The following is a 24,208-nucleotide window of genomic DNA, read 5'->3' as shown; positions in this document are numbered from 1 at the left end:
TTTTATTTTTGTCATCGTTCCTATTCTCTCCACTTTGCGTCATCAGTCCTTATTTGTAAATGTTACCAAAACAACTGATGTATTCTTATTTTAGCCTTTAAAATGAGACGATATCTGCTATTTTTTGGTCCATACATAGACATTTGGAGTGTAATTGGCATTTTTTCACACTTCAAATGACAAACAATCCTCCATTAACTGAAACTAAACTATCGTTAGATGAATATCAGTATTTGCAGCTGTGACCCGTGAACTCTGCTCTGCCCCGCTCCAGACCTCAGAGAAGGAGATAATCAGCCGAGAGCAGGGCGACTCCAAGGCTTCGGGAGCGTCCGACGTCATCCTGTATAAGATCGATGTTCCCGCCAACCGCTACGACCTGCTGTGTCTGGAGGGGCTCGTCCGAGGACTGCAGGTCTTCAAGAACAAGTGAGAGGGTTTTCTGGGACCTTGAGGACTGCTGTGAGTGTGAAGGCTACATGATAGGAATTGTTAGAAAAATCTCACTCGTCTCCGGCTTGAGCTTCAACCTCAGGATCCATGTGTCTGGGATCCTCTCCAGAAGGGAAGGAGTCATTACACACAGAGCATCAGCTAGTTCCTGAGCAGTGTCCTTCACATGCTGATATCCAAGAGAGGGAGTCACACAGTCACAAGATGGAGGAATGCCGGGTCTTGTAATCATACATCCTGTCATGAACAAAATACTGAGTTTTTCTCTAAATGTTGGCTTTTTTCTGAAAATCCAGACTTTATTTCCTCAAAATTCTGATTTTTTTTCCCCTCAAAATCTCAAAAATTATGACTTTTTCAAAAAAAATCTCACTTTTTCTCAAAATGATAACTTTTTCTGAATACTTAAAAATGTTAATCACTCGTCCCCGGCTTGAGCTTCATCTCAGGATCCATGTATCTGTGATGCTCTCCAGAAGGGAAGTAGTCCTCACATACAGAGCATCAGCTAGTTCCTGAGCAGTGTCCTTCACATGCTGATATCCAAGAGAGGGAGTCACACAGTCTCAAGATGGAGGAACAGAAAGCAGTATTCAATGTTTACTTCAGATTAGCTCCACGTCAGAAATGAGCATGCTTGATGTCTCTCTCCATAGAGGCTGAATCATCATGTTCATCACATAGCTATCATCTGCCTCAAACAGCCTGATGCTCTTCCAGGTCATCTCACTTCCTGTCATGTTCACAGCTACAGTTGGGATACCTTAGTTATAAAGTTACTCTGATGTTCAGTGTTTCCCAACAGGAATGATAAAGTAAGGAGTTCAAGGGATTTAAATGGAAAGTTCACGCCGGTATTGAAAATGCATGTTTGCCCCTCGCCCCTGTACCGCTGTTTTCTAGTCTAGATAGTTTTGGTGTGAGCTGCGGAGGGTTGGAGATCATAGAGATGTTTGCCTCTTTTCCATTAAAATGGGATTAAATAGTTCAACAAACCTGCATTTATGGCATTCAAACTCTGAAAGTAAATCCATAGTTTGGTAGTTACGTGCTCGAGTTGGTAAAAAATGGATCGCATTCTGACCTTTTCTCAAAATCTTCACAAATTCAGACTTTTTCTCAATTTTTTTTGACTTTTTCTCAAAAGATTCTGACTTTTTCTCAAAATCTGAAAATTCTGCCTTTTTCTGAATGCTTAAAAATGTTAATAATCGCTCGTCACCGGCTTGAGCTTCGATCTCAGGATCCATGTATCTGTGATCCTCTCCAGAAAGTGGAAAATGTATAATAATTTTTAATTTGTTTTAGAAAGTGGAGATTTTTGTCCTCCCAGAAAACACGTTTTTGCCAAATCTGGAAAAATGTTTTGTTTGCTGATCATTAACATACATAAAGAAATGTATACAATTGCTTCAACAGCATTTAGTATACAGAAAATAATGACATTTTTGTGTTGTAAAAACATGGCGTAATGCAAAAAAGAGGCATTTCTAAGGTTTCAAATTCTGAAAATGAAGATTAGATAGTTATAATCAGGACTGAAGTTTCCACTCATTGAAAATACACATTTTAAAACATTGTTACGGCTGTTTTTTGAGGGTGCAACGATTGTGCTTGTGTTGCAGGTTGGAGGCGCCTCGCTACAGACGCGTCAGCCCGCTCAGTGGGGAGCCTCAGAGGCTCATCATCACAGAGGAGGTGGGCGGTAACTGGAGCTATCAGTAGTTTGGTTACTTTGTATTTTATTTAACCTTTATTTAACCAGATCAAAGCATCGAGATCGAATCTCATTTGCAAAGCTGACCTGGCCAAGAAGGCAGCAACGTTACACATAACACACACATATAAAATACAGAGAACATAACTAAGAAAACAAAAGCAGTCATTTTGCACATTAGGACAGTAAGAAAGGCACTGCTTATTACTGCAAGAGCAGCTGGTGGAAAGGACCTCAGACAACTTCAATCGAAAACATGCTATTGAGACAAGTGCCCTCAGTGTGAGGCGTGACTGAAGGTCATTCCAAGATCAAGGACCGTAATGAAAAAGACTCCTTTCTCCAGCCTCAGTCCGCACGGCAGGAACCTGGACCCGCATCCAGGCGCTGGGTCTGAGGCTGTGAGAGTCACACACTGGAGCAGATCTGGCTCATATGTGCAGTGGAAGCTTTCCTAAGATGGCTTTACACATGAATAAAAACCAATGCTGCATCCTACGCATACTAAGTGAGGACCCTCCAAATACCATAACAACATCTGGTACATGTGTGTTTAGCTCTGTTAAGTGCCCCGATAAACTCTCCTGTTGTCATCTGGCAATCTACTAATTTATATAAATAGTTATCACCGCAATAAACCGTATTTAATTTAGTCTTAATTTACATTCATACATATTCTGTTCTTCATATCATTTTCTATTGACCTGCTCCATCGAAACCAGTCGCATTGACCCGGAGACGCATTTTGAGTTGTATCCACCGCTGGAAAGAGGAGAGTCCTAGCTTTCTCACGATATCAGGATTGTTTTTGTTCTCTAGATATTAAGCGAAATATGTCACATTATATAATATGTGTCACGAGTCCTCACTTTGAGAAAAAGGCCTTCAAAGTTTCCTCTCCTCTGGAATCCATCCATCTGATTGGTTATTAGCAAATGATCGTGTGTGTGTGTGTGTGTGTGTGTGTGTGTGTGTGTGTGTGTGTGTGTGTGTGTGTGTGTGTGTGTGTGTGTGTGTGTTTGAAATCAGATGAAAACAAACTGTCACGGACCCTGCCGTGTTATCTATGATCACTATACGCGTACATTCATAATGTCAGCGGAGGGAGGGGGGGCGGCGCTGCGGAACAGCAGAGTGCGAGTGAGAGCTGTCTTCGTCCCTTCACACGCTTCAAACACGTATTTATCGTGTGATTTTGGAAATAAAAGTTTCATATTCTGAAAGCCAAGACTTTGTTTAAAATCAAACAAAACACCTAAAAAATAGTTTTTTACGTAAATCCACGTTTATTTAGAAATGAGCGACTTCCGACTGGTTTCCATAGAGCGGCTCACAGATAGACTTTTTGCACTACTTTTCATTTTGCATTTTATTACATACGTTGCATCGTTGTTGTGGAGCTCAGGTCAGAATCTTTTCATTGCCATTTCTCCACTGTAGCTTTGAGCACACGGCAATAAAACCTTTGAATGTTCCTGTGCAGACGGCGGCGGTGCGACCCCACGCTGTGGCCGCTGTGTTGAGGAACATCACCTTCACTCAGGAGCGCTACGACAGCTTCATCGAGCTGCAGGAGAAGCTCCACCAGAACATCTGCAGGTCAGATCAGCGGTTACACGTTTTCATAGTCACTTTGTATCACGCCATCAATTAGATAGTGGTGATAGTCTAAGACAGGGGTGTCAAACTCAATTTCATCGCGGGCCACATCAGCATTATGGTTGCACTCAAAGGGCCGGTTGTAACTTTAAGACTATATAAAAATACATATATAAATATATCATATATATAAAATAATGTATTATATTACATCATTGCCTCTGCTTTGGATTATCATCGGATAGGGTAATAACTTCATAATTAACTACATCTGAAAGCAGAAGTCTAGGGCAAATAATTGCAAGTCTTTTCAGTGCGTATGTCCCAAAAAGAAAAGCCAAATTCTGGAGAAATAATAAATAGAAGTGACATTTTGAAATAAAAATCTAATTCTGAGAAAAAGGAATTCTATGAAAAAATGCATATTTTGAAGAAAAAAAGGCAAATTCTGAGAAAAGTCATATTTGAGATGCATTGTGGGACATGTAGTTTATGGGCAACGTGCTTCTGTAGCATGTAACCGTATAATAAACATATTATATTCTTTGCAAGCTCTTGTGGGGCCACAGAAAATGAAGTCGCGGGCCGAATGTGGCCCCCGGGCCTTGAGTTTGACACCCCTGGTCTAAGAAGTATTCATTTCTGTATTACTACGAACAACTTGAATAACAGTATTAGCTTCTGTTCTCAATCAAATTGTTGTTTGAACATATTTCCTAATAGGGTAATATTGGCTATTTTAATGGTTTAATATCCTAAGGTGAGGCCTTTCAAAGTGCTGTACAGGTCTTAGACATTCATAACGACATGACTTTTAAAAGACAATACAGGTGAGTTGATAAAACACGGAAAGGCAGATATTTTTTTTCAGAATCAATAAAAACAAATCGGATAACATCTTTTGATATCCATCTCCATTATTGTTGTCTTTATTCCATTTGTCTTGGTGTTGAAATATTAAATATCTGACACGTTGATGCAGGAAGAGGAGCCTGGTGGCCATCGGGACTCACGACCTGGACACCGTCTCCGGTCCGTTCACGTACACCGCCAAACCCCCCGCAGAAATCAGCTTCAAACCCCTGAACCAGACCCAAGAGTACACCGCCACCCAGCTCATGAGCCTCTACAAGGTCAGTGGTACCGTTATGAAATATCCCTGGTCCCCGGCTTGAGCTTCAGCCTCAGGATCCATGTGTCTGTGGTCCTCTCCAGAAGGGAAGGAGTCATCACATACAGAGCATCAGCTAGTTCCTGAGCAGTGTCCTTCACATGCTGATATCAAGAGAGGGAGTCACACAGTCACAAGATGGAGGAATGTTTCTTGTCTTAAAAATCTGAAAATTCAGATTTTGTTCTTCAAATCTCCAACAATTCTGACTTTTCCTCAAATTTCTGACGTTTTCTGAGTACCGTACTTTCCGGACTATAAAGCGCACCTGCATATAAGCCGCAGCAGCTAAATTGTCCGTCTGTCTTGCTCTCGTTCTGGCTCTCGGTTCCACTTTTACTTTGGCGCGCTACCTGTCTCGCTCTTTCCCGGCCTCCATCTTTTCCTGCTGGAGCCCGCCGCTTAAAGGTGGCGGGCGCGGACCGGTCATAGAGCCCATAGGGTTAAAGGTGGTTAATCTTACCTGTAAAATCCATAGATTTAGGAGGTCCCCTAGTGGCCGTTAGCTGTACACAAAAATGGGGGAGAAAAAGTCGCGGCTTATAGTCCGAAAAGTACGGTTCTTAATATGCTATATGTGACATGTATGTAGTAACGTGTGTTATTTGCATTTTATTGTTCTCTTTTATCCTTTCCCCTCTATCTGCGTGTCCTTCATCCTTTCTTTATAACTACTGCTTGTTGATGTATTGTGATTTTAAAAAGGTGTCTTTTATCATCTGTCCGGGGACAACAGCTGGGCTAAAGCTGCTCCATTAATGGGGCCTAGGGATGTCCCGGGCACCTTTTTTTGCTCCCGATCCGATTCCGATCATTTGATTTTGACAATCTTCCGATACCGATTTTTCCCGATCCGATCTTTATGCAGTGCATTAAGAGAAAAAAAAGGAACAGATAACGGCTGGTCATCCAACGCGATGAATTCAGCTATCTTGGCTGTTATTTTGTTGGCCTTTTCTCTGTTCTGGGGCCGTTTCTCTTTCCTTTTGAAAGTCTCTGAAAGTGTCGGTTGTTTCAGTGCCGTTACCTGAGTGGCCGCTGTGTACTCGCCGTGTTGTTGTTGGTGTTTGTTTCTCAGGTAGCGTATTAGATTGGTCGTGTTGAACGTAGCTCTGTTCTTTCCACCACGCGGAACCTCCGCCTTGCAAACATTGCACCTGGCTGTTACACTGCCTTCGCTTTCAATTTTATAATACTTCCAAACTGCTGACATTTTCTCTGTCCCGACTCCCGAGTCACCAGCTGAACGTAGCCTCTCGTTAGCTTGCTGCTGCTATCAGACACTTTGAGAGGGATAACCAGGTCTGAAAACAAGCCCAAAGAAAGCAACACATACATGATGTTGTGTAATTTTAAACCAAAACTAAGTCCTCAGGATGACTTTAAGACGAGATCATGGTCATTTTTGTTTTGTAACATTAAATAAATAAATAAAATAAAAAAATCCCGATCCCCGATTTTTTTCTCCCGATCCCCGATTTTTGGAAAATCACGTGATCGGCTCCGATCCCCGATCACGTGATCGGATCGGGACATCTCTAATAGGGACTTTCCACGACACTAGAAACAAATAAGTAAGGGATAATGTGCAGCGAGGCGGTCCTTATGGGTAACAGAACACCCAGCCTGAAGGGTTGCTCCATTTCTCCCTTTCAGTTACTGTCAGAGCCCAGTACCTCTTCAGGCTGCTCTCACACCGGTGTCCAGAGACATGGTCTCTTTTGATCCAAGACCAGCCTGAGAGAGCAGTTGTACTGCCGTGCTTCTCAAGCTATGGTTTGTGTAGTGCTTTGAAAGGCGTTGGCGTCAGATGGGCACAGGGAAACATACTTTTTGAAGCTGGCAACGGGGCAATTTTGGTTGTCAGGCTCGGCGAAAATAAAATCTGTCAATCTCTTTATTCGTATCTTTTGGATCTTTCTGATTCCTGGTATCGGCGTTGTGAGCAAGAGATATGTATTCGCATCCGTGATCATCAAGTTTCAAAATAAAAGAGCTTTGATTCGAATGTCGATTTCCCTCTCTGCCTCGTCTGGAGAGATGCAGCTGGACATCCATCCACACCCCCCGGACCAGTCCAGCCTGTGGAGCCCTGAGCAGCCGCAGATCCGCAGCTGAGATGGGCGGGTGGTGCTGGCTGACGTCGTTCCCGTTTTTGTGGAGCTTTTTTAAAACATCGTCGCTTGTTTTAAAAGTAGCGCAGTTCATTTTGTCAAACCCTGGAAAGTGTCTTGATATCCCTGCCCTAATGCTGAAGTAACTGGCAACTGAATAGGTTTTGCCGTTTGAGGTCTGGACCGTTGCGTGAAAGGACCGCAGCTGCGTGCCGCGTAGCTGTCAAACTCTGATAATTGTTTTTTTCAGCCAGCCTTTAAATAGTTTCATCGCCCATAATGTCGTCCGGTTTGTATTCAATTCATTCCTGTCCTCTTCAACTTGGTCGATTTCTCTGTCATTCGAATCTCTGTGTCTTTTCGCCTCCCTTACGGTACGTCCACCCAGCAGCTTCAGACAAATCTTCCACCGCTTCCAACGCTTCTCTGCCCGTTGACTTTGAATGGGGATGACGTCACTTTGCCTCGCTTTTCGCCGAACTGCATTGTGGGGGAGCGAAGCGAAGATTTCCCGGATGTCCAGGATTCAAAAGTTGAGCAATGTTCAACTTTTGAAGCTGAGCTGGAAGCGTCAGCCAATCAAACACGTTTATGCAAATCTGACAGTACAAGCGCTAGCCAATCAAACCGCGTGTAAGCAGGGAGAACCAGACCGCAGTTCATTTCCTCATATTCCAAACGAGAAGTTACGGTAGCAAATCACCCGGTTCTTTACGACAGAACTATTACCGGGATACAAACCGGAGGAACCAGCATGGAGGGAGGTGGCAGAGACAGTGGGGGAAACTGGTAGGTTTCGCCTGTTTGGGGAGTTTATATATATATATATTGCTCGCATAAAATCCCCGGGGTTTTTTGCTTTGTATGTCGGGGGCGGGACATTCATGTGATTGGTTGTTGGTCGCGTTGCTCGCAAAAAATCCCCAAGCTGTCAGACACGCCCAGCTCCAAGATTTTCAAGATTTTTGAAAAGCTGCTGTGTGGACGTACCGTTGCTTCTGCGCTGTTTTCTTGTCCCTCTTGTCTTTTTCTTTTCTTCACTGGGGACTCATCAGCCTCCAACCATTCCTCCAAATTACGGTGCTCTCCAAATGTATTCAAAGTAATGTTGGAATCCTCCATGTTGCTATCACACGACGGCGGAAAACTAAAGACAAGCAGGCAGTTGGCTTGCTTTTCAAACTGTTACATTTGACCGAACTTCTTTCTGCAGATGTGAGCGTCCTTAACAACGGTCAACAAATCCAAGGCGGCGGTCTGTACTACTGGATTAACAACGTGTCACGTGTTCTGAATTGACCAATCAGAATCGAGTATTCATCTAAGCCATGTAATAAACTAAACTAATGTCTCGCAACCGAAATATACAAAGGATTTTCAGAGATGTGCTTATCAACCACGGAGAAAACATGTTCAGCCACTGTGAAGCCAAACGGCTCGTACACGATATAACTGGATTAGACCGTGTGATACATTTTCTTGACGGTAACGTTTGTCAGAAGAGCCGTTTGTCTTTATAAGCGGTTCTTAAATTCCTTTTTCTCTTCTGACTCCTGCAGACAGACAGCCACCTGAGACATTACCTCCACATCATCGAAGACAAGCCGCTGTACCCCGTCATCTACGACAGCAACGGTATCGTCCTCTCCATGCCCCCCATCATCAACGGTGAGCACCGCCTTCATTCCTGCCTGTTTTTTAAAATATAAAGAGACGTTATCAATGTTTCTCTAAGATCGTGAGCTGGGGGCGGGTCCAATGCAATTCCTGCCTTTTTCTGTTGTTAAATTACATCATTCTGGTGTCTGGGGTTATTTAAACATTCCCTAATAAACGTTATTCAGCGGCAATACATGAGTGCTAAACCCAGTGTGCTCAGTGTACAACATCACATGTCCTTTCACCTTCGATTCACGGTTTGAAAATGTAGCATTTCGCCGCATGCTAATGCTAACCGGAAGTGAAGAATTTTCAGAATAAAAGTGTTAAGTTAATAGTTAGTGAACTTCCGGTTTTTCAGAATAAAACTGATTTAAATTAAATAGTGTATTTAATTCAAATTACGCCATATCAACATTGATTTTAATTTCTAACGGGAATCAAACTGTTAATCTGCCTATTTATTTATTTTAATTGTGGTCTTTAAAATGTGAAAAATTTCCAACTTTCTTTAAATCCAAATTAATTTCTTTAACTGCCTTTTTGTAACCTTCTAAAAACCCCAAGATATTCATATTGGTATTATATAAATCACTAATCAAATATCCACATTTTGAGAGACTGAAAACTAAACCTTTAGCCTTTTCCTTGCATTACATGTGACGGAGGAATCGTCAATTATCCCCAAAAATCTGTAAATCAATTAGCAGACTACTTGTTGCAGCTCTGGCAAAAAAACTTGTTGTAATCGTCTCTTTTTATATTAACAATTGTGTGTTTTTCCAGGTGACCATTCGAAAATCACCCTGAAGACGAAGAACGTGTTTGTGGAGTGCACGGCGACAGACCTGACTAAGGTACAACTGAGACGGAAGTCACTTCAATATGAGTTTCAGTTCACGTTTAAATGTTTAAAACGTATTCTCCTGTTTTCTATCCAGGCGAAGATCGTGTTGGACATGATGGTGACCATGTTCAGCGAGTATTGTTCACACCCTTTCACGTAAGTCTTAAAGGGGACCTATCATGCAAACATTTATAAAATAAAAAAGGAGGGGTCTGAGGTCATGCGGGACCCGGCAGCTACCGTCTAAACTAAAAGCTGCCGTGATGAAACTCCATATCATGGATTATCAAGGATCTGAAACAGTCTGGAGCTCAAAGGCTTTCTCTCTTGCCGGTTACACCACAAGGTGAGTTCCTTTCTACTTCCTGCTTCTTCACACACATGAGCCTCATCCAATACCCCTCCTCGAGTCCTGTCTTCCCCTCCTCCGGGACTTGACCCGGAAATCGATCAAGACACGCCATTTTGAAGGACGTCCCAATAGCTGAAATGCACACGGAGGAATCGAGGAGGGGTGAGGGAGGAGGGGTGAGGGAGGATACACGCGAGGATACACGCGGAAGTGCTTTCACTACTGGCGTATAAAAGCCCCGCCCCCACCTTCACAGCTGGTCCATTTCAACAGAGGAAAACCGACAACTGGAAGATGAGTGGAAAAGCGTCACATAAATGTATAAGTGCTCACAGCTCCGTGGGAATTATTACGTGCAATTCATTTCTAAAAGGCTTTCACATTACTATAATTATATTTTTATTTAAATGTAGAAACCTGCAGGTCCGCTGCAACTCTGACTACTTTTAAATCCAGACTAAAGACTTTTCTTTTTGTCGCTGCTTTTAATTGAACTATTCATATCTTAAACTGCACTGTAACTTTTATCCATGTATTTTTTCTTTTAATGTTTATTTTATTATCTTTTTTTCTTAATGACTGATTTTAGATGCCATTTTCTTAATGTCTTTCATTTTTTGTAAAGCACTTTGAATTGCCTTGTGTTGAAAAGTGCTATATAAATAAACTTGCCTTGCCTTGGCTACATTTTACACCAAAACTGAACACAAAAGCAGGACCAACCATCATTGAATTCCTTGACTAACAAGAGAAAGATTCATTAATTTAAATAAATATTTAACAACAAATGGGCCGGTTCTAAAGGTTCTTCAGTTCAGCCCGAGGAGAGGGGATACAGCTGTGCACATGGCATCATTAACAGACGTCGTTAGAGTGAGGTTTGAGTGAACGAGGACGTCCCTATTAATACCTGAGGACTCCTCTGTCCTCGCTTCACCTCCTCGTGTCCCTCGCTCGCATCTTACGGAGGCGGAGCTAAGACGCAAGGAAGGGACGCGAGTGAAGGAAAGGAGGAGTCGAGGAGGGGTATTGGGATGAGGCTATGCTCTCCAGTACAGGTTAGCTCTGAGTGTTAGCATGCTAATGTAAACACCGACCATATTACGTCCAAAACAGGCGGGCATTGTTTCTGATGGCAACGTTTCTGATTGGCCCGTGGGTCCACATTTCAGATATTACGTCATATCGGACGCAAATCTGGATCAGCTCCGTTGTTCCCCGTTTTTAGAGATTTGGGTACAGAGGAAAAGAGAGGGTTTTATTTCCTGACGCTGCGTGAGTTCCCCGACACACCGGGGACACATGAATCAAAAACTGCATGTTGCATGATAGGTCCCCTTTAAGTAACTAAATGAATGAATATCATAGTCTTGTCTAAACCGGTTTACTCTTACTATCGGCGTGCGCCCTCATACCAAAATGCAGATTTACCCCCTGAAAGTGATGCCAGAGAACAACATTTCTGTTCCTCAAATAACTGCATAATTACTCTAAAAATATAAAAATGGTGTCGAATAGATCGTCTGACGGCAGAGATGGATTTGTTTGTTCTGACGAAGAAGTAAAGAAAGCGCAGCTCTGGATTTATGTGTAGTTTGAGGTGCAATGTAAGACTCGGCAGCTTGAAGACACTGGCAGTTTCTCAATTGCGAGGATACTGGCTTCCAAGCCAATATTTCAAGGATGCTACGTCATCGAGTGCCGCCGAAGGACTGTTCAAATCTCCAGCATACTTGGAATTCCACCGAGGCCGCGTCCTTGGTTTGGGGGTAATTTCGAGGCTCCACATGGGTAGACTTCGCGTCCTTCAAATCCCCACAATGCTTTGCGCACGGACCAATTTCCCCAAATCTGTGGCGGAAAATGTAAGGCGGGGCCTCTCATGTGACGCACACTTGCTCGCCTGTTCCACTCTTCGTTTTACGAATGCCAGGAAGGATTCTTAGCCTCGCTTCTGAAGGAAGTGACTCGGAAGACATGTGCTACCAAGCCAGCATCCTCGCGATTGAGAAACGGCCACGATTACATGTTAACTGTTACTGTTGTTTTCCGCATCGCTCTAATGCAGTATTTTGCACAGTTTTCTTTGTGTTGTTTCTGTTCTGATTTTATGTGAAGCGTCTTCGAGCATTACGGCCCGTCCACACACAGGCATGAAAAAAATCTTGAAAAATCTTGAAGCTGGGCGTGTCTGAAGTTTGGCAATTTTTGGCGACCAACAACCAATCACATGAATCTCCCGCCCCCGACATACAAAGCAATAGCAATGTTAAAACGAAGTAAACTGGATATAAAATCCCCAAACAGGGAAAACCTACCAGTTTCCCCCACTGCCTCTGCCACCTCCCTCCATGCTGGTTCCTCCGGTTTGTATCCCGGTAATAGTTCTGGTCGTAAAGAACCGGGTGATTTGCTACCGTAATTTCTCGTTAGGAATATGAGGAAATGAACTGCGGTCTGGCTCTCCCAGCTTGCACGCGGTTTGATTGGCTAGCGCTTGTACTGGCGAGATTAGCATAAACGGGATTTGATTGGCTGATGCCAGCTTCGAAAGCATCGGGAGCATCGAAAGTTGAACATTGCTCAACTTTTGATGCTCACGATGCAAAGCCATGCTCCGCTCCCCACAATGCAGTTCGGCGAAGATTCAAAATGTTCTACCTCACCCCATTCAAGTGAAGGGGCGAAGCGTTGAAAGATTTTTTTCATGCCTGTGTGTGGACCGGCCGTTAAGGAAAGAATCCCATTTATTATTATTATTATTATTATTATTACGGTCGGAAGTGACGTTGGCGCCCTCATACTATATCTCTCTACAAAACCTTCCTAATATTACAGTTAAGTTGATATTTCCTTCTGTTTCCTGCTCTTCAGGGTCGAGGAGGCGGAGGTGCTGTACCCAGACGGAAAGACCTGCACATACCCAGTACTGTACTCACTCTTCCATCTTTTTTCAAATACATATATGACATGACTTTCTTCTTCTTCTGCTAAATCTCTGCTGTGCTCTTCAGGAGTTGGCCTACCGGAAGGAGAAGCTGTCCAGCGACTTCGTCAACCGGAAAGTCGGCATCAAGTGAGTCCTTTGTACCGGCAAGTAAATGTTTAAGATGCATTTCACTTTGCTCGACATCACTTTAAGATTCACCTCGCAAACCATTCCTTTCTTTTAAGTTTGCAGTTAATTTGTATTTAAGGAGGAAGGAACATTTTAAAACTTGCAGTATATTATCGCAGTATTACAAAAAAAAGACTTTTACATTTTTTATTTTAAAATAAAAAAAAACAAGAACATATGTACACGAAATATACATTAAACTAAGTACAGTGATTATATAAGAACACACACACACACACACACACACACACACACACACACACACACACACACACACACACACACACACACACACACACACACACACACACACACACACACACACACACTATGAAATGTTAGAGTGGAGGGCTGTGCAGATTTCTTTGGCACCTTTTATGCAAACATCGAGTGCTCCACATACTAAATATAAGGGATGCATAAATAAAGAATTTGCAGCACTTACAATTAAGACCATGAAACCATCAAATGTTAAAAAATAAATAAATCTAATAAAGAACAAATAAATACCAGGGTTAAAATAAAATGTAAGACCAATGACTACATCTTAAAATGCAAGGTTTATAACATGACTCTAAAAGATTGGTCTGTAATGTCGTTTTGAATATATCTCCGTATCGTATTGTTTTCCACGGGTTTAAGTATTTAATTGCATTTTGAAACCGTTGGCTCGTGCCAGAACATGTTGGTGTTCTTATCTTAAACTTGTCTTACTTTTTTGTAAGAGATATTCTCCCTACAACTGTTCCAAAGTCAGATTCAGCTTGGTAAAAGTAAAAATGTGCATTCAATCAAATCAAGTTTTATTTATATAGCGCTTTACAGCAAATACGACAGCACAGATTGTTCAGAATATCAGTATGAGAAAAACACCCTCTGTCCTTAGACCCTCTGTCCTTAGACCCTCTGTCCTCAGACCCTCTGTCCTCAGACCCTCTGTCCTCAGACCCTCTGTCCTCAGACCCTCTGTCCTCAGACCCTCTGTCCTCAGACCCTCTGTCCTCAGACCCTCTGTCCTCAGACCCTCTGTCCTCAGACCCTCTGTCCTTAGACCCTCTGTGCTCAGACCCTCTGTCCTTAGACCCTCTGTCCTCAGACCCTCTGTCCTCAGACCCTCTGTCCTTAGACCCTCTGTCCTCAGACCCTCTGTCCTCAGACCCTCTGTCCTCAGACCCTCTGTCCTCAGACCCTCTGTCCTCAGACCCTCTGTCCTCAGACCCTCTGTCCTTAGACCCTCTGTGCTCAGACCCTCTGTCCTTAGACCCTCTGTCCTCAGACCCTCTGTCCTCAGACCCTCTGTGCTTAGACCCTCTGTCCTTAGACCCTCTGTCCTCAGACCCTCTGTCCTCAGACCCTCTGTCCTCAGACCCTCTGTCCTTAGACCCTCTGTGCTCAGACCCTCTGTCCTTAGACCCTCTGTCCTCAGACCCTCTGTCCTCAGACCCTCTGTGCTTAGACCCTCTGTCCTTAGACCCTCTGTCCTCAGACCCTCTGTCCTCAGTCCCTCTGTCCTCAGACCCTCTGTCCTTAGACCCTCTGTCCTTAGACCCTCTGTCCTCAGACCCTCTGTCCTCAGACCCTCTGTCCTTAGACCCTCTGTGCTCAGACCCTCTGTCCTTAGACCCTCTGTCCTCAGACCCTCTGTCCTCAGACCCTCTGTGCTTAGACCCTCTGTCCTTAGACCCTCTGTCCTCAGACCCTCTGTCCTCAGTCCCTCTGTCCTCAGTCCCTCTGTCCTCAGACCCTCTGTGCTTAGACCCTCTGTCCTTAGACCCTCTGTCCTCAGACCCTCTGTCCTCAGACCCTCTGTCCTCAGACCCTCTGTCCTCAAACCCTCTGTCCTCAGACCCTCTGTCCTTAGACCCTCTGTGCTTAGACCCTCTGTCCTTAAACCCTCTGTCCTTAGACCCTCTGTCCTTAGACCCTCACATCGTACAAGGAAACACTTCCAGAGAAAACCCACAGTTTAAGGGGAACAAATAAAGTACAAGTTCTCTTTCCTTATGTACAGTACTTGAGCAAATCTACTTCACAACGACACGGTCTACAAACTGTTTGCCACTTACAAATTATTTACCTAATATATTATATTCCAATTACTTGTATATAGACTCTCCTTACACTATTTATATTCTATTCTATTTGTATTTACTTGCACTATTTTATCTGTTTTATTGTGTTGCTCTGTAGGAGGAGCCTGTGACCTAAGATTTTCATGTACATAACTACACTGCAGCTATGTTCAAATAATAATAATAATTAATTCTATGCAGAGGCGCCGTTCAAAGCACCCAAGGACACCTTACAATTCATAACATATTCTAAGGAAGTTTCAAGACGGTACAAGAAATGTCAAAGCCTTGAATCTTGAAACGTCCAGCTGCTTGTCCTCTCATTATTTTGTATTAACAACGGTCCGTTCTGTCCGGACAGCGAGTCCACGGAGACGATCGCTCGGCTGCTGACGAAGATGTGTCTCCGCTCCGAGGTCACGGGGGTCGGCGACGAGATCGAGGTCGAGATCCCGCCCACGCGCTCAGACGTGATTCACGCCTGTGACATCATGGAGGACGCCGCCATGGCGTACGGCTTCAACAACATCCCCTACACCACGCCACGCACATACACCGTGGCCAATCAGGTGCCTGCGATTTACTTACTTATTTGACAGGGACATTAATCAACATTTCTGTAAATGTCCCAAGAGGATATTTTTCATCCGTAGTCCCTGGACAGAGTGTGTAAGTCAGACAGTGGGTTGTGAGGAGCAGAAGATTGTGTCAGAGCTGATTCCTCACTAACCAGGTTTTGAACGTGGGATGTAGGAAATGACTTTTAAAACAATGAGAACAAATATGAATTGTTTTGTTAGTGTTTCCAATCAGGTGAGTTTTTTTCGACCCTCCGCTTGGCGTCGGGCCGAACCACGCTCCTTAGCTGTGATATAATGAGCATATACCACGGCCTGTCGTGAGCTATTGCTTAAGCGTTCCACCCAGCCCATAATATTGTTGCATCTCATTCACCATGTTTTCTTATGTATGTGCTCTGTATTCTCCCAGTTCCCTCTGAATAAACTGACGGAGCTGTTGAGACAGGACCTGGCAGCGGCTGGCTTCACTGAGGCTCTCAACTTCGCCCTGGTAAGAACAATAAACATCGTTATAGAGATAACCAGTAGCTTAAGGTGGCTAACGATGGGTTAACCCGTCTGTTCAACAGCTGCTGTGCCCATCGTATGTTTTCATTGTTTGTTTTAAGATAAGATGAGAGGTACTTATTGGGAAATGTTTGCGTTTCAGCTGCATAAAAACAAGGCGTTACCCATACGTCGAAAGTAAAGAGTAGTAATAAACAATACTAGACTTTACACATCTCAAAATAGAATTAAAACAGTAGACCGTGAAGATGAAACAAATGTATACACTTTGACACTAGATGGTGCAATCGGGCCCATAAGATAAGATGGACCTTTAATCCTCAACAGCAACAGGGTGAGAATGAAAAACAGCACAGATTAGAGATTGATGCAATTTAAGATCAAATCAAAAATACAAAGACAAATGTTGTGTCTCTGGGAAAGACACTTCTCCCCAAAGTGCTTCTGTGCTTTGGATAAAAGCGTCTAACAAGTGACGTGTAATGATACGATAAGATAAAATGGACCTTTATTAATCCATGTGGGGAAATTCAGGAGTGGAGTGCTTCGGCTGGGCGTAATAAAGTAGGGCTTAACTCTAACGTCGGGCTTAGCCACGTCCGATTTAGTGATTCGAATTTACACCGAGTGCACCCAGCCTGACTAGTCTCGGTCGTAGCTGCGCCGGGTCTTAAGATGCGCGTCCACGTGAATACACGCGAAACAGTCTTGTTGCCAAGCAACACACGTCTACATAATCTAACACTCGATCTCCTCCATTTAAAAAGCAAGCTAAGACTTGGATAACGAAGTCAATGGTAACGGAAACCAAAAGAAGAGAACAATTAATTTTACCAATGGAGAAATTAGAACACTAACTCTAAGTGGTGCACTAGTCATAACTAGGGATGGGTACCGAGCCCCGGTATTAAACGAGCCCCGGGGCTGAATTATTAAAGACCGTGGTACCGTTAAGCCCCGACGTTATCGGTCTTTTTATCGGTACTGGAGACATGTAACAAATATGTCGTATGTATTATTGCTGCACAAACATTATATTTCAGTTTCAGTGTCGCCAACTCCGTTTCTAATACGCAGAAAGACTGAAAAATGCATCTGCGATTATTTTCGATATTTCCAATCCAGTCCCCCGCCTGCTTGCGAGGGGGCGGGGCAGTTTACACACGCGCAGCTGCTACATGCAGCCACACACACACACACACACACACACACACACACACACACACACACACACACACACACACACACACACACACACACACACACACACACACACACACACACACACACACACACACACACAGAGGAGATGGCCGAGAGAACGTGCTCCAAGGTGTGGTTAAACTTTACCCGTCTCGATGCTCGTTGCCTAAAGCGCAATAAGAGTTTAGCATGTGAGGGCGGTAACACGAGCAATTTGTCTAAACATTTATCAAAAGCGCTCCACATCCAGACGGAGGAATGCACCGGGTTCCACTGTCTTTCTAGCAGCTCTGTAGCCCCGTCCACGAGGAACGTTTCCACGTCAGGTGTTCTGTATGCTAGCAGCAACACACGGAGCTAACTCCATTATATAAACATGGGTTAATGATTAGAGGAAACTGAGTTATTTAGTTTGTTAAAGTTTCAGCTATTCTGTTTACAGTTCTCTATCACATTATTTAATACCATTTGTTAAAGCATTTCGATGTGAAATATTATTTAATTTAAATAAAAAGCAATGTTAGTTTTGTTCACAATTTGTTTACCTTCTTTCTTTCTCCAAAAGAACCGATAAGAGTACCGTTAAAACACCGGACCGATAAGCGGTGTCGATGCAAGTAGTAGTACCGTTAAAACCTTAACGATACCTATCCCTAGTCATAACTTTAGTTTGGTCTTAACCTTCGGTTCCACGTGGGACGTAGAGTTACGCCCAGCTGGGGCTCTCCACTCCAGTAGCTGAACAGCAACAGGGTAAGGATGAAAAACAGGACAGCAGAGAGTCACACAGATTAGAGATTAATACAATTAAAGGTAAAAAAAAAATTATATACTGTTATATATAAGTCACTTTAAAATAAGATGTGAATTAAGATGAACATATTTGGGTCTTTATATACGTGTAACTACAAATCACAGAATCAATCCATGTGATAGTGAGTGGAAACGGTCACCACACCAGGCATCAATAAGCCACCTTGATAACTGTACGACTCTCCTCCACCTGTGCTAATGTAACAGTAGCATCAATAAGGATCCGTGCTCCTCTCCTCCTGCAGTGCTCCGCAGAAGATATATCAGACAAGCTGGGGAAGAAAATCTCCGAGACGAGAGCGGTTCACATCGCCAACCCCAAGACGGCGGAGTTCCAGGTAAAGAAGAACAGAACTTAGAGATTTGCATACTGTGCCATTTAAAGAGGACCTATCGTGCAAAATGCACTTTGTGATGTCTTTTATACAGATGTGTGTCGGGGAACTCACGCAGCGTCAGGAAATAAACCCCCTCTCTTTCCTCCGTACCCAAATCTCTAAAAACGGGGAACAACGGAGCTGATCCAGATTTGCGTCCGATATGACGTAATATCTGAAATGTGGACGCACGGGCCAATCAGAAACGTTGCTATCAGAAACAACGCCCGACTGCTTTGGACGTAATATGGTCGGTGTTTACATTAGCATCGCTAACACTCAGAGCTAACCTGTGCTGGAGAGCATGTGTGTGAAGAAGCAGGAAGTAAAAAGGAACTCACCTTGTGGTGTAACCGGCAAGAGAGAAAGCCTTTGAGCTCCAGGCTGTTTCAGATCCTTGATAATCCATGATATGGCGTTTCATCACGGCAGCATTTAGTTTAGACGGTAGCTGCCGGGTCCCGCATGAGCTCAGACCCCTCCTCTTTAAAGCTTTATACTCAAATCAGCACTTTAGAAACAGGAAGTGAAACAGAGGGATATGAGGCGTGGCTAGAACGGGTGATCTGTTTGGTATTTGGAGCAAAGCACTTCATAGACTTATGTGCAAGCATACTTGTTTAAACTGTGGCTAGCAAATTGGTTTCACTTCCGTAAAGACATTTGTAAAGGTGATTTATTTTAATTAGTTTTAAAGGTCACCCCTACTTTTAGGCCATAGCATAGGTCTCCGATATATAAAAAACATGTCTATAGTATGTTGACAGTAAATCAGGAAAATGATACGTCTTTGAGAATCACATCCTCGTTCCATACCGGAGGGGAATTCAGGTTTGAACCATCGGAGAGAAAAATACAATGACACAATGGAATAAACCATCATAGAAACATAAGCAGTTAAATGTGTACATTGTACTCTGACTACTTTTAAATCCAGGCTGAAGACTTTTGTCTTTGTCGCTGCTTTTAATTGAACTATTCGTATCTTAAACTGCACTTTAACTTTTATCCATGTATTTTTCCTTTTAATGTTTATTTTATTAGCTTTTCTTTTTTAATGCTTAATGTCTTTCATTTTTTGTAAAGCACTTTGAATTGCCTTGCGTTGAAAAGTGCTATATAAATAAACTTGCCTTGCCTTACAACGGGTCCTACATGCGGCCACAATTTGCATATTTTAAATGTAGTAGCTGTGTTTAGGTCCCGTTTGTGCATGTGTGTATTTATAAGCGTATAAAATATTACATAAAAATAACAGTTTTCACATTTCCCCAGAAGCGGATTCATAAATGATATCTCTATTTCTGTAACAATCGTGTAAAAAAGTGTATTTTCTAATATACATTGTTGCATAGGTTAATTTTGCAGTACACATGATTTTAGAAATGAGGACAGTGATGTACTAAAAGTCCGAATTTCTACAAAATAAAATCAGTATTAGTACAATAGTGTGAAACTTAATTTCCCCCTATGGGAAAGTATGTCGCCTTCTCCATTAAATAACAACAATAATCATCGATTTAGTCAATTATGCATTGTTGCATCGAGTAATACCTGCAGCAAAAGTCAATACAACTCTGGAGAAAGATTTAAGAGTGAGGAAAAAGTATGAATGGATTCAGATCAAAATGAATGATGTTTTAAAAGTGATGGGTTGTAGTTTCTCCAGAAGGGGGCTCTCCCGCCGCCCTCTGAGATGCAGCTCTGTGGATTCATGAAGTAAATAAACTTGCCTTGCCTGCACCTCCGTTTCTGCCCACCAGGTGGCGCGCACCACCCTGCTGCCCGGCCTGCTGAAGACCCTGGCTGCCAACAGGAAGATGCCCCTCCCCCTCAAACTGTTCGAGATCTCTGACGTGGTGCTGAAGGACGACACCAAAGGTAACGGTCTGCTGCATGTGGGAAGGGATCAAAGAGATGTGTGTGAAAGTCCAGATCTCTTAATAAGTGGTTGATATTGCCCCATAATAACCCTTAAAAAAAACCCTTAAAAAAACCCTTGGAAAACTGCAACTAATCCAGAACGCCGTGCCGGAGTCCTGACCAAAACAAAACGAGTAGAACAAATCAACCCAGTTCTCAGATCGCAAGCAATTCCCAAATTGGGATCAATGAAGTTCTTATCTTATATTTTCTTACTGTAAATTTGTGCTATTTTATTTCTATTGAGATGTTTACAATTTGGATTGTTTATTTCTAGTCTTTTAATTTATCCAATGTACAATGTCATGTATTTTTTGCTGCTGCAACGCAAACATTTCCCAAATTGAGATCAATAAAGTACGGAGCCCCGAAACGGACATGAATTATTTTTTAAAGTCAGGATAACGGGTTAAAAAAACCCCGTTATCTCTTATTCTCTTTTTTTAGTTTTCATATCCCTTTAGGGGCTCTGCAATAAAGTACTTATTCATTAACTAAAGGGGACCTATCATGCAAAATGAACTTTTTGATGTCTTCTCTACTTCAACATGTGTCCCGGTGTGTCGGGGAACTCACGCAGCGTCAGGAAATAAAACCCTCTCTCTTTTCCTCCGTACCCAAATCTCTAAAAACGGGGAACTACGGAGCTGATCCAGATTTGCGTCCGATATGACGTAATATCTGAAATGTGGACCCACGGCCCAATCAGAAACGCTGCTATCAGAAACAATGCCCGACTGTTTTGGACGTAATATGGTCGGTGTTCACATTAGCATCGCTAACACTCAGAGCTAACCTGTGCTGGAGAGCATGTGTGTGAAGAAGCAGGAAGTGAAAAGGAACTCACCTTGTGGTCTAACCGGGAGAGAGAAAGCCTTTGAGCTCCAGACTGTTTCAGATCCTTGATAATCCATGATATGGCGTTTCATCACGGCAGCATTTAGTTTAGACGGTAGCTGCCGGGTCCCGCATGAGCTCAGACCCCTCCTCTTTAAAGCTTTATCCCCAAATCAGTACTTTAGAAACAGGAAGTGGAATAGAGGGATATGAGGCGTGGCTAGAATGATCCGTTTGGTATTTGGAGCAAAACACTTCATAGCCATGTTTTATATATTTGTATATATCTGAGAGACCCGTGCTGTTGCCTAAAAATAGCCCGATAGGTGACCTTTAATATTAAACCCTCTTTAATGGTCACCCATGCAGAGCGCACAGCACACACAGTGAAATGTGTCTCCAGGGCAGGAGGTGAGCTGGGACCTCTCCAAGTAGCAGTCCACAGTCCATATTTAGGTCTGGTCGGGGACTTGAACCGGCGACCCTGCGGCTCCCAGTCCAAATAAATAAACCCTAACCCTTCCTCCTCCTCTTCCTCCTCCTCATCCTCTTCCTCCTCTTCCTCCCAGATGTGGGTGCGAGGAACAGCCGGCGCTTCTGTGCCGTTTACTACAACAAGAGCCCGGGTTTCGAGGTGATCCACGGCCTGCTGGACCGCACGATGCAGCTGCTGGAGGTGAAGTCAGAGCGAGGAGACGGGTACCACATCCAGGCCGCTGAGGGTGAGGAAAACATTCAGTCGAACTCTATTTATGAAGCACTTTTCATACATAAACGATAACACAAACAAAAAGCCAAATACACAACACGACCTCGCCTTCCCAGGTGATGAACAGAGTGAACGCTTTTTGATTAATACGACCTGGGCAGAACACACACAGGACCGATGAGAACAAGAATACATATAATTCATTTGAAAGCTAAATCAAAAAGGCGAGTCTTGAGTTGGCTGTTGATGAAGAACAATGTTCCATGGGCAACATAATAGTTTTCAGTTTTGATTGTAAAGAAGTGAGAAGTTACCTGTCGTGTCTTTTTTTTTTAAAGTCTTGCTCCTTCCTCTTCTGCCATTTTCTTTTCTGCTTAAGAAACATTAGCAGGGGTCCGCGGGGTCTTAAAAAGTATTAAAAGTTGATAAATCGATTTAGCGAAAATGAAGGCTATTAAACGGCATTTTCCAAGGTCTTACATTTTGTAGCTTGTTGTCAATAAGTATATAAATGGTCCAAAGAGGTTGTGTTCTGCAGTCTGCCTGAATGTAGTCATGGCGTAGGTGTGTCAGCGTAGGGCTGCACGATTTTGGGAAAAAATCTAATTGCGATTCTTCTGACAAATATTGCGATATTTGTTTTTAAGCGACCCAATGGAAGTTTATTGTAAAATGCGGCCATATCTCCGGCTAGGAAGGTCGCATCAACGTGCTCCCGTCTCTAGCACCCCGCAGCCCGAGCTACGAGTGAAAGAACTAAACTTACATGAAACCTCCGTTGCTTTAAAGTCAAGCTTCAGTTTCAGATTCACCCTGTGATAGAAACATGTGATGGAGCATTACTAACCTGACCCAGATGGTTCACCAAAGCATCTGAAGCTCCATTGGAAGCCATTTGGAAAGGGCAGGCACTTTCAAAAGCACTTGGCAGGTGATTGGATCAATATAATAATAATAATAATAATACATTTTATTTTTAGGCGCCTTTCATGACACCCAAGGACACCGTACAATTTAAAAATATATATTTTTTTAAATAACTAAATTAAAAATAAATAAAATAAAAGCTAATAGGCAACAAGATAAAAACACAAACAGGAAATCTATCACCTTCTATCATGGGCCACTTCTGATTGGTTAACAATGGCTGGTACATGTGGAGCACAGCACGTCTGATTGGTGTGGATGACTGACACACAAGAACAAAAAGAAAAAAAATAATAATAAAAAAAAAAAATGTAAAAAAAAAATAATGTTAAAAAAGATGGCAGGCTTTGCGATTTGATAATCGCATCATTTAAAATCGCGATTTCGATTTAACATCGATTAATCGTTCAGCCCTAGTGGTGTGATTCTGTGTAGTTTATTGATGGCCTCCCGTTGGGTTTGACGTCGCCTGAACAGGACATCGCACGCTCACTGCTTGATAGCGCGCGAAGGTCCGTTTACCCCGGTTGCTAAGCAACATCGTTATGGAGAAATGCAAGTCTAAGTCCAAACGGTTGGAAGATCAGGAGGAAGGACAATCAATACTGTGTATAGTCAATGTGAGGTAAAGTGTGTCGCCAAGGCAACCGGTTAGAACTCCAAGTGGCGATGAGGTCTGTATGGGAAGGGTCTTAAAAGGCGTTACAGTTGACTTCCTGCATACACCCTGATTTAAGATTATACAAAGTCCTCCTTTCCCCCTTAAGTGCTAACATCAGGGTTCTTCTTACGCTCCTTAAAAACCTGGACAAGTCATGGAAACTCTAAATGCTAATTCCTGGCCCTGGAAAAGTGATGGAAATGTAACTAAAGTGAAATATAATTTATATTTGATCAAATCGCCGAAATAGTAAAACTATAACGATAATAAATACTGTGTCGTAATGAAACGTAAGATGGCATTTAACTGTTGAGGCGTCTTGCTGGTGAGAGGTTGTAGTGGCTTCAGCGCGTGGAAGCTGGTAAGCTGTTGGATTTGTCTCAGAGGCTCAACACGTTTCATGCAGACCTTATTTTCCTGTTCCATGTTAAATAAACCGTGTTCAGTGGACCGCTGAGAGAGAGTCGTGTTTCGGTCGTGGAAAACGAGGTGACGGTCCTGGAGAAGCCGTTGGTGGAGAAGTGCATGAACCCTGAAGGTGCTTTGTGACCTTCGTCTTCACCACGAT

General features: G+C 43.0%; 1 protein-coding gene across 1 annotated transcript in view; it reads left to right on the top strand.

The window, feature by feature from the left end:
* The window catches only part of farsb (phenylalanyl-tRNA synthetase subunit beta), a 29,664-nt gene that overhangs the window by 790 nt on the left and 4,666 nt on the right, over nt 1-24,208 (top strand). Inside the window, exons 3-16 of the mRNA XM_034097348.1 lie at nt 275-429; nt 2,079-2,151; nt 3,654-3,769; nt 4,752-4,902; nt 8,614-8,722; nt 9,500-9,570; nt 9,655-9,716; nt 12,787-12,838; nt 12,927-12,988; nt 15,464-15,671; nt 16,093-16,173; nt 18,452-18,544; nt 20,347-20,464; nt 21,913-22,065. Of these exons, the coding sequence (XP_033953239.1) occupies nt 275-429; nt 2,079-2,151; nt 3,654-3,769; nt 4,752-4,902; nt 8,614-8,722; nt 9,500-9,570; nt 9,655-9,716; nt 12,787-12,838; nt 12,927-12,988; nt 15,464-15,671; nt 16,093-16,173; nt 18,452-18,544; nt 20,347-20,464; nt 21,913-22,065 (1,504 nt within the window). The remainder of the gene's footprint in view (nt 1-274; nt 430-2,078; nt 2,152-3,653; nt 3,770-4,751; nt 4,903-8,613; nt 8,723-9,499; nt 9,571-9,654; nt 9,717-12,786; nt 12,839-12,926; nt 12,989-15,463; nt 15,672-16,092; nt 16,174-18,451; nt 18,545-20,346; nt 20,465-21,912; nt 22,066-24,208) is intronic.

The sequence above is a fragment of the Pseudochaenichthys georgianus genome, chromosome 13 (assembly GCF_902827115.2).
Source record: "Pseudochaenichthys georgianus chromosome 13, fPseGeo1.2, whole genome shotgun sequence".
In the NCBI taxonomy this organism is placed as follows: domain Eukaryota; kingdom Metazoa; phylum Chordata; class Actinopteri; order Perciformes; family Channichthyidae; genus Pseudochaenichthys; species Pseudochaenichthys georgianus.
This window is presented reverse-complemented; position numbering and strand designations above follow the sequence as displayed.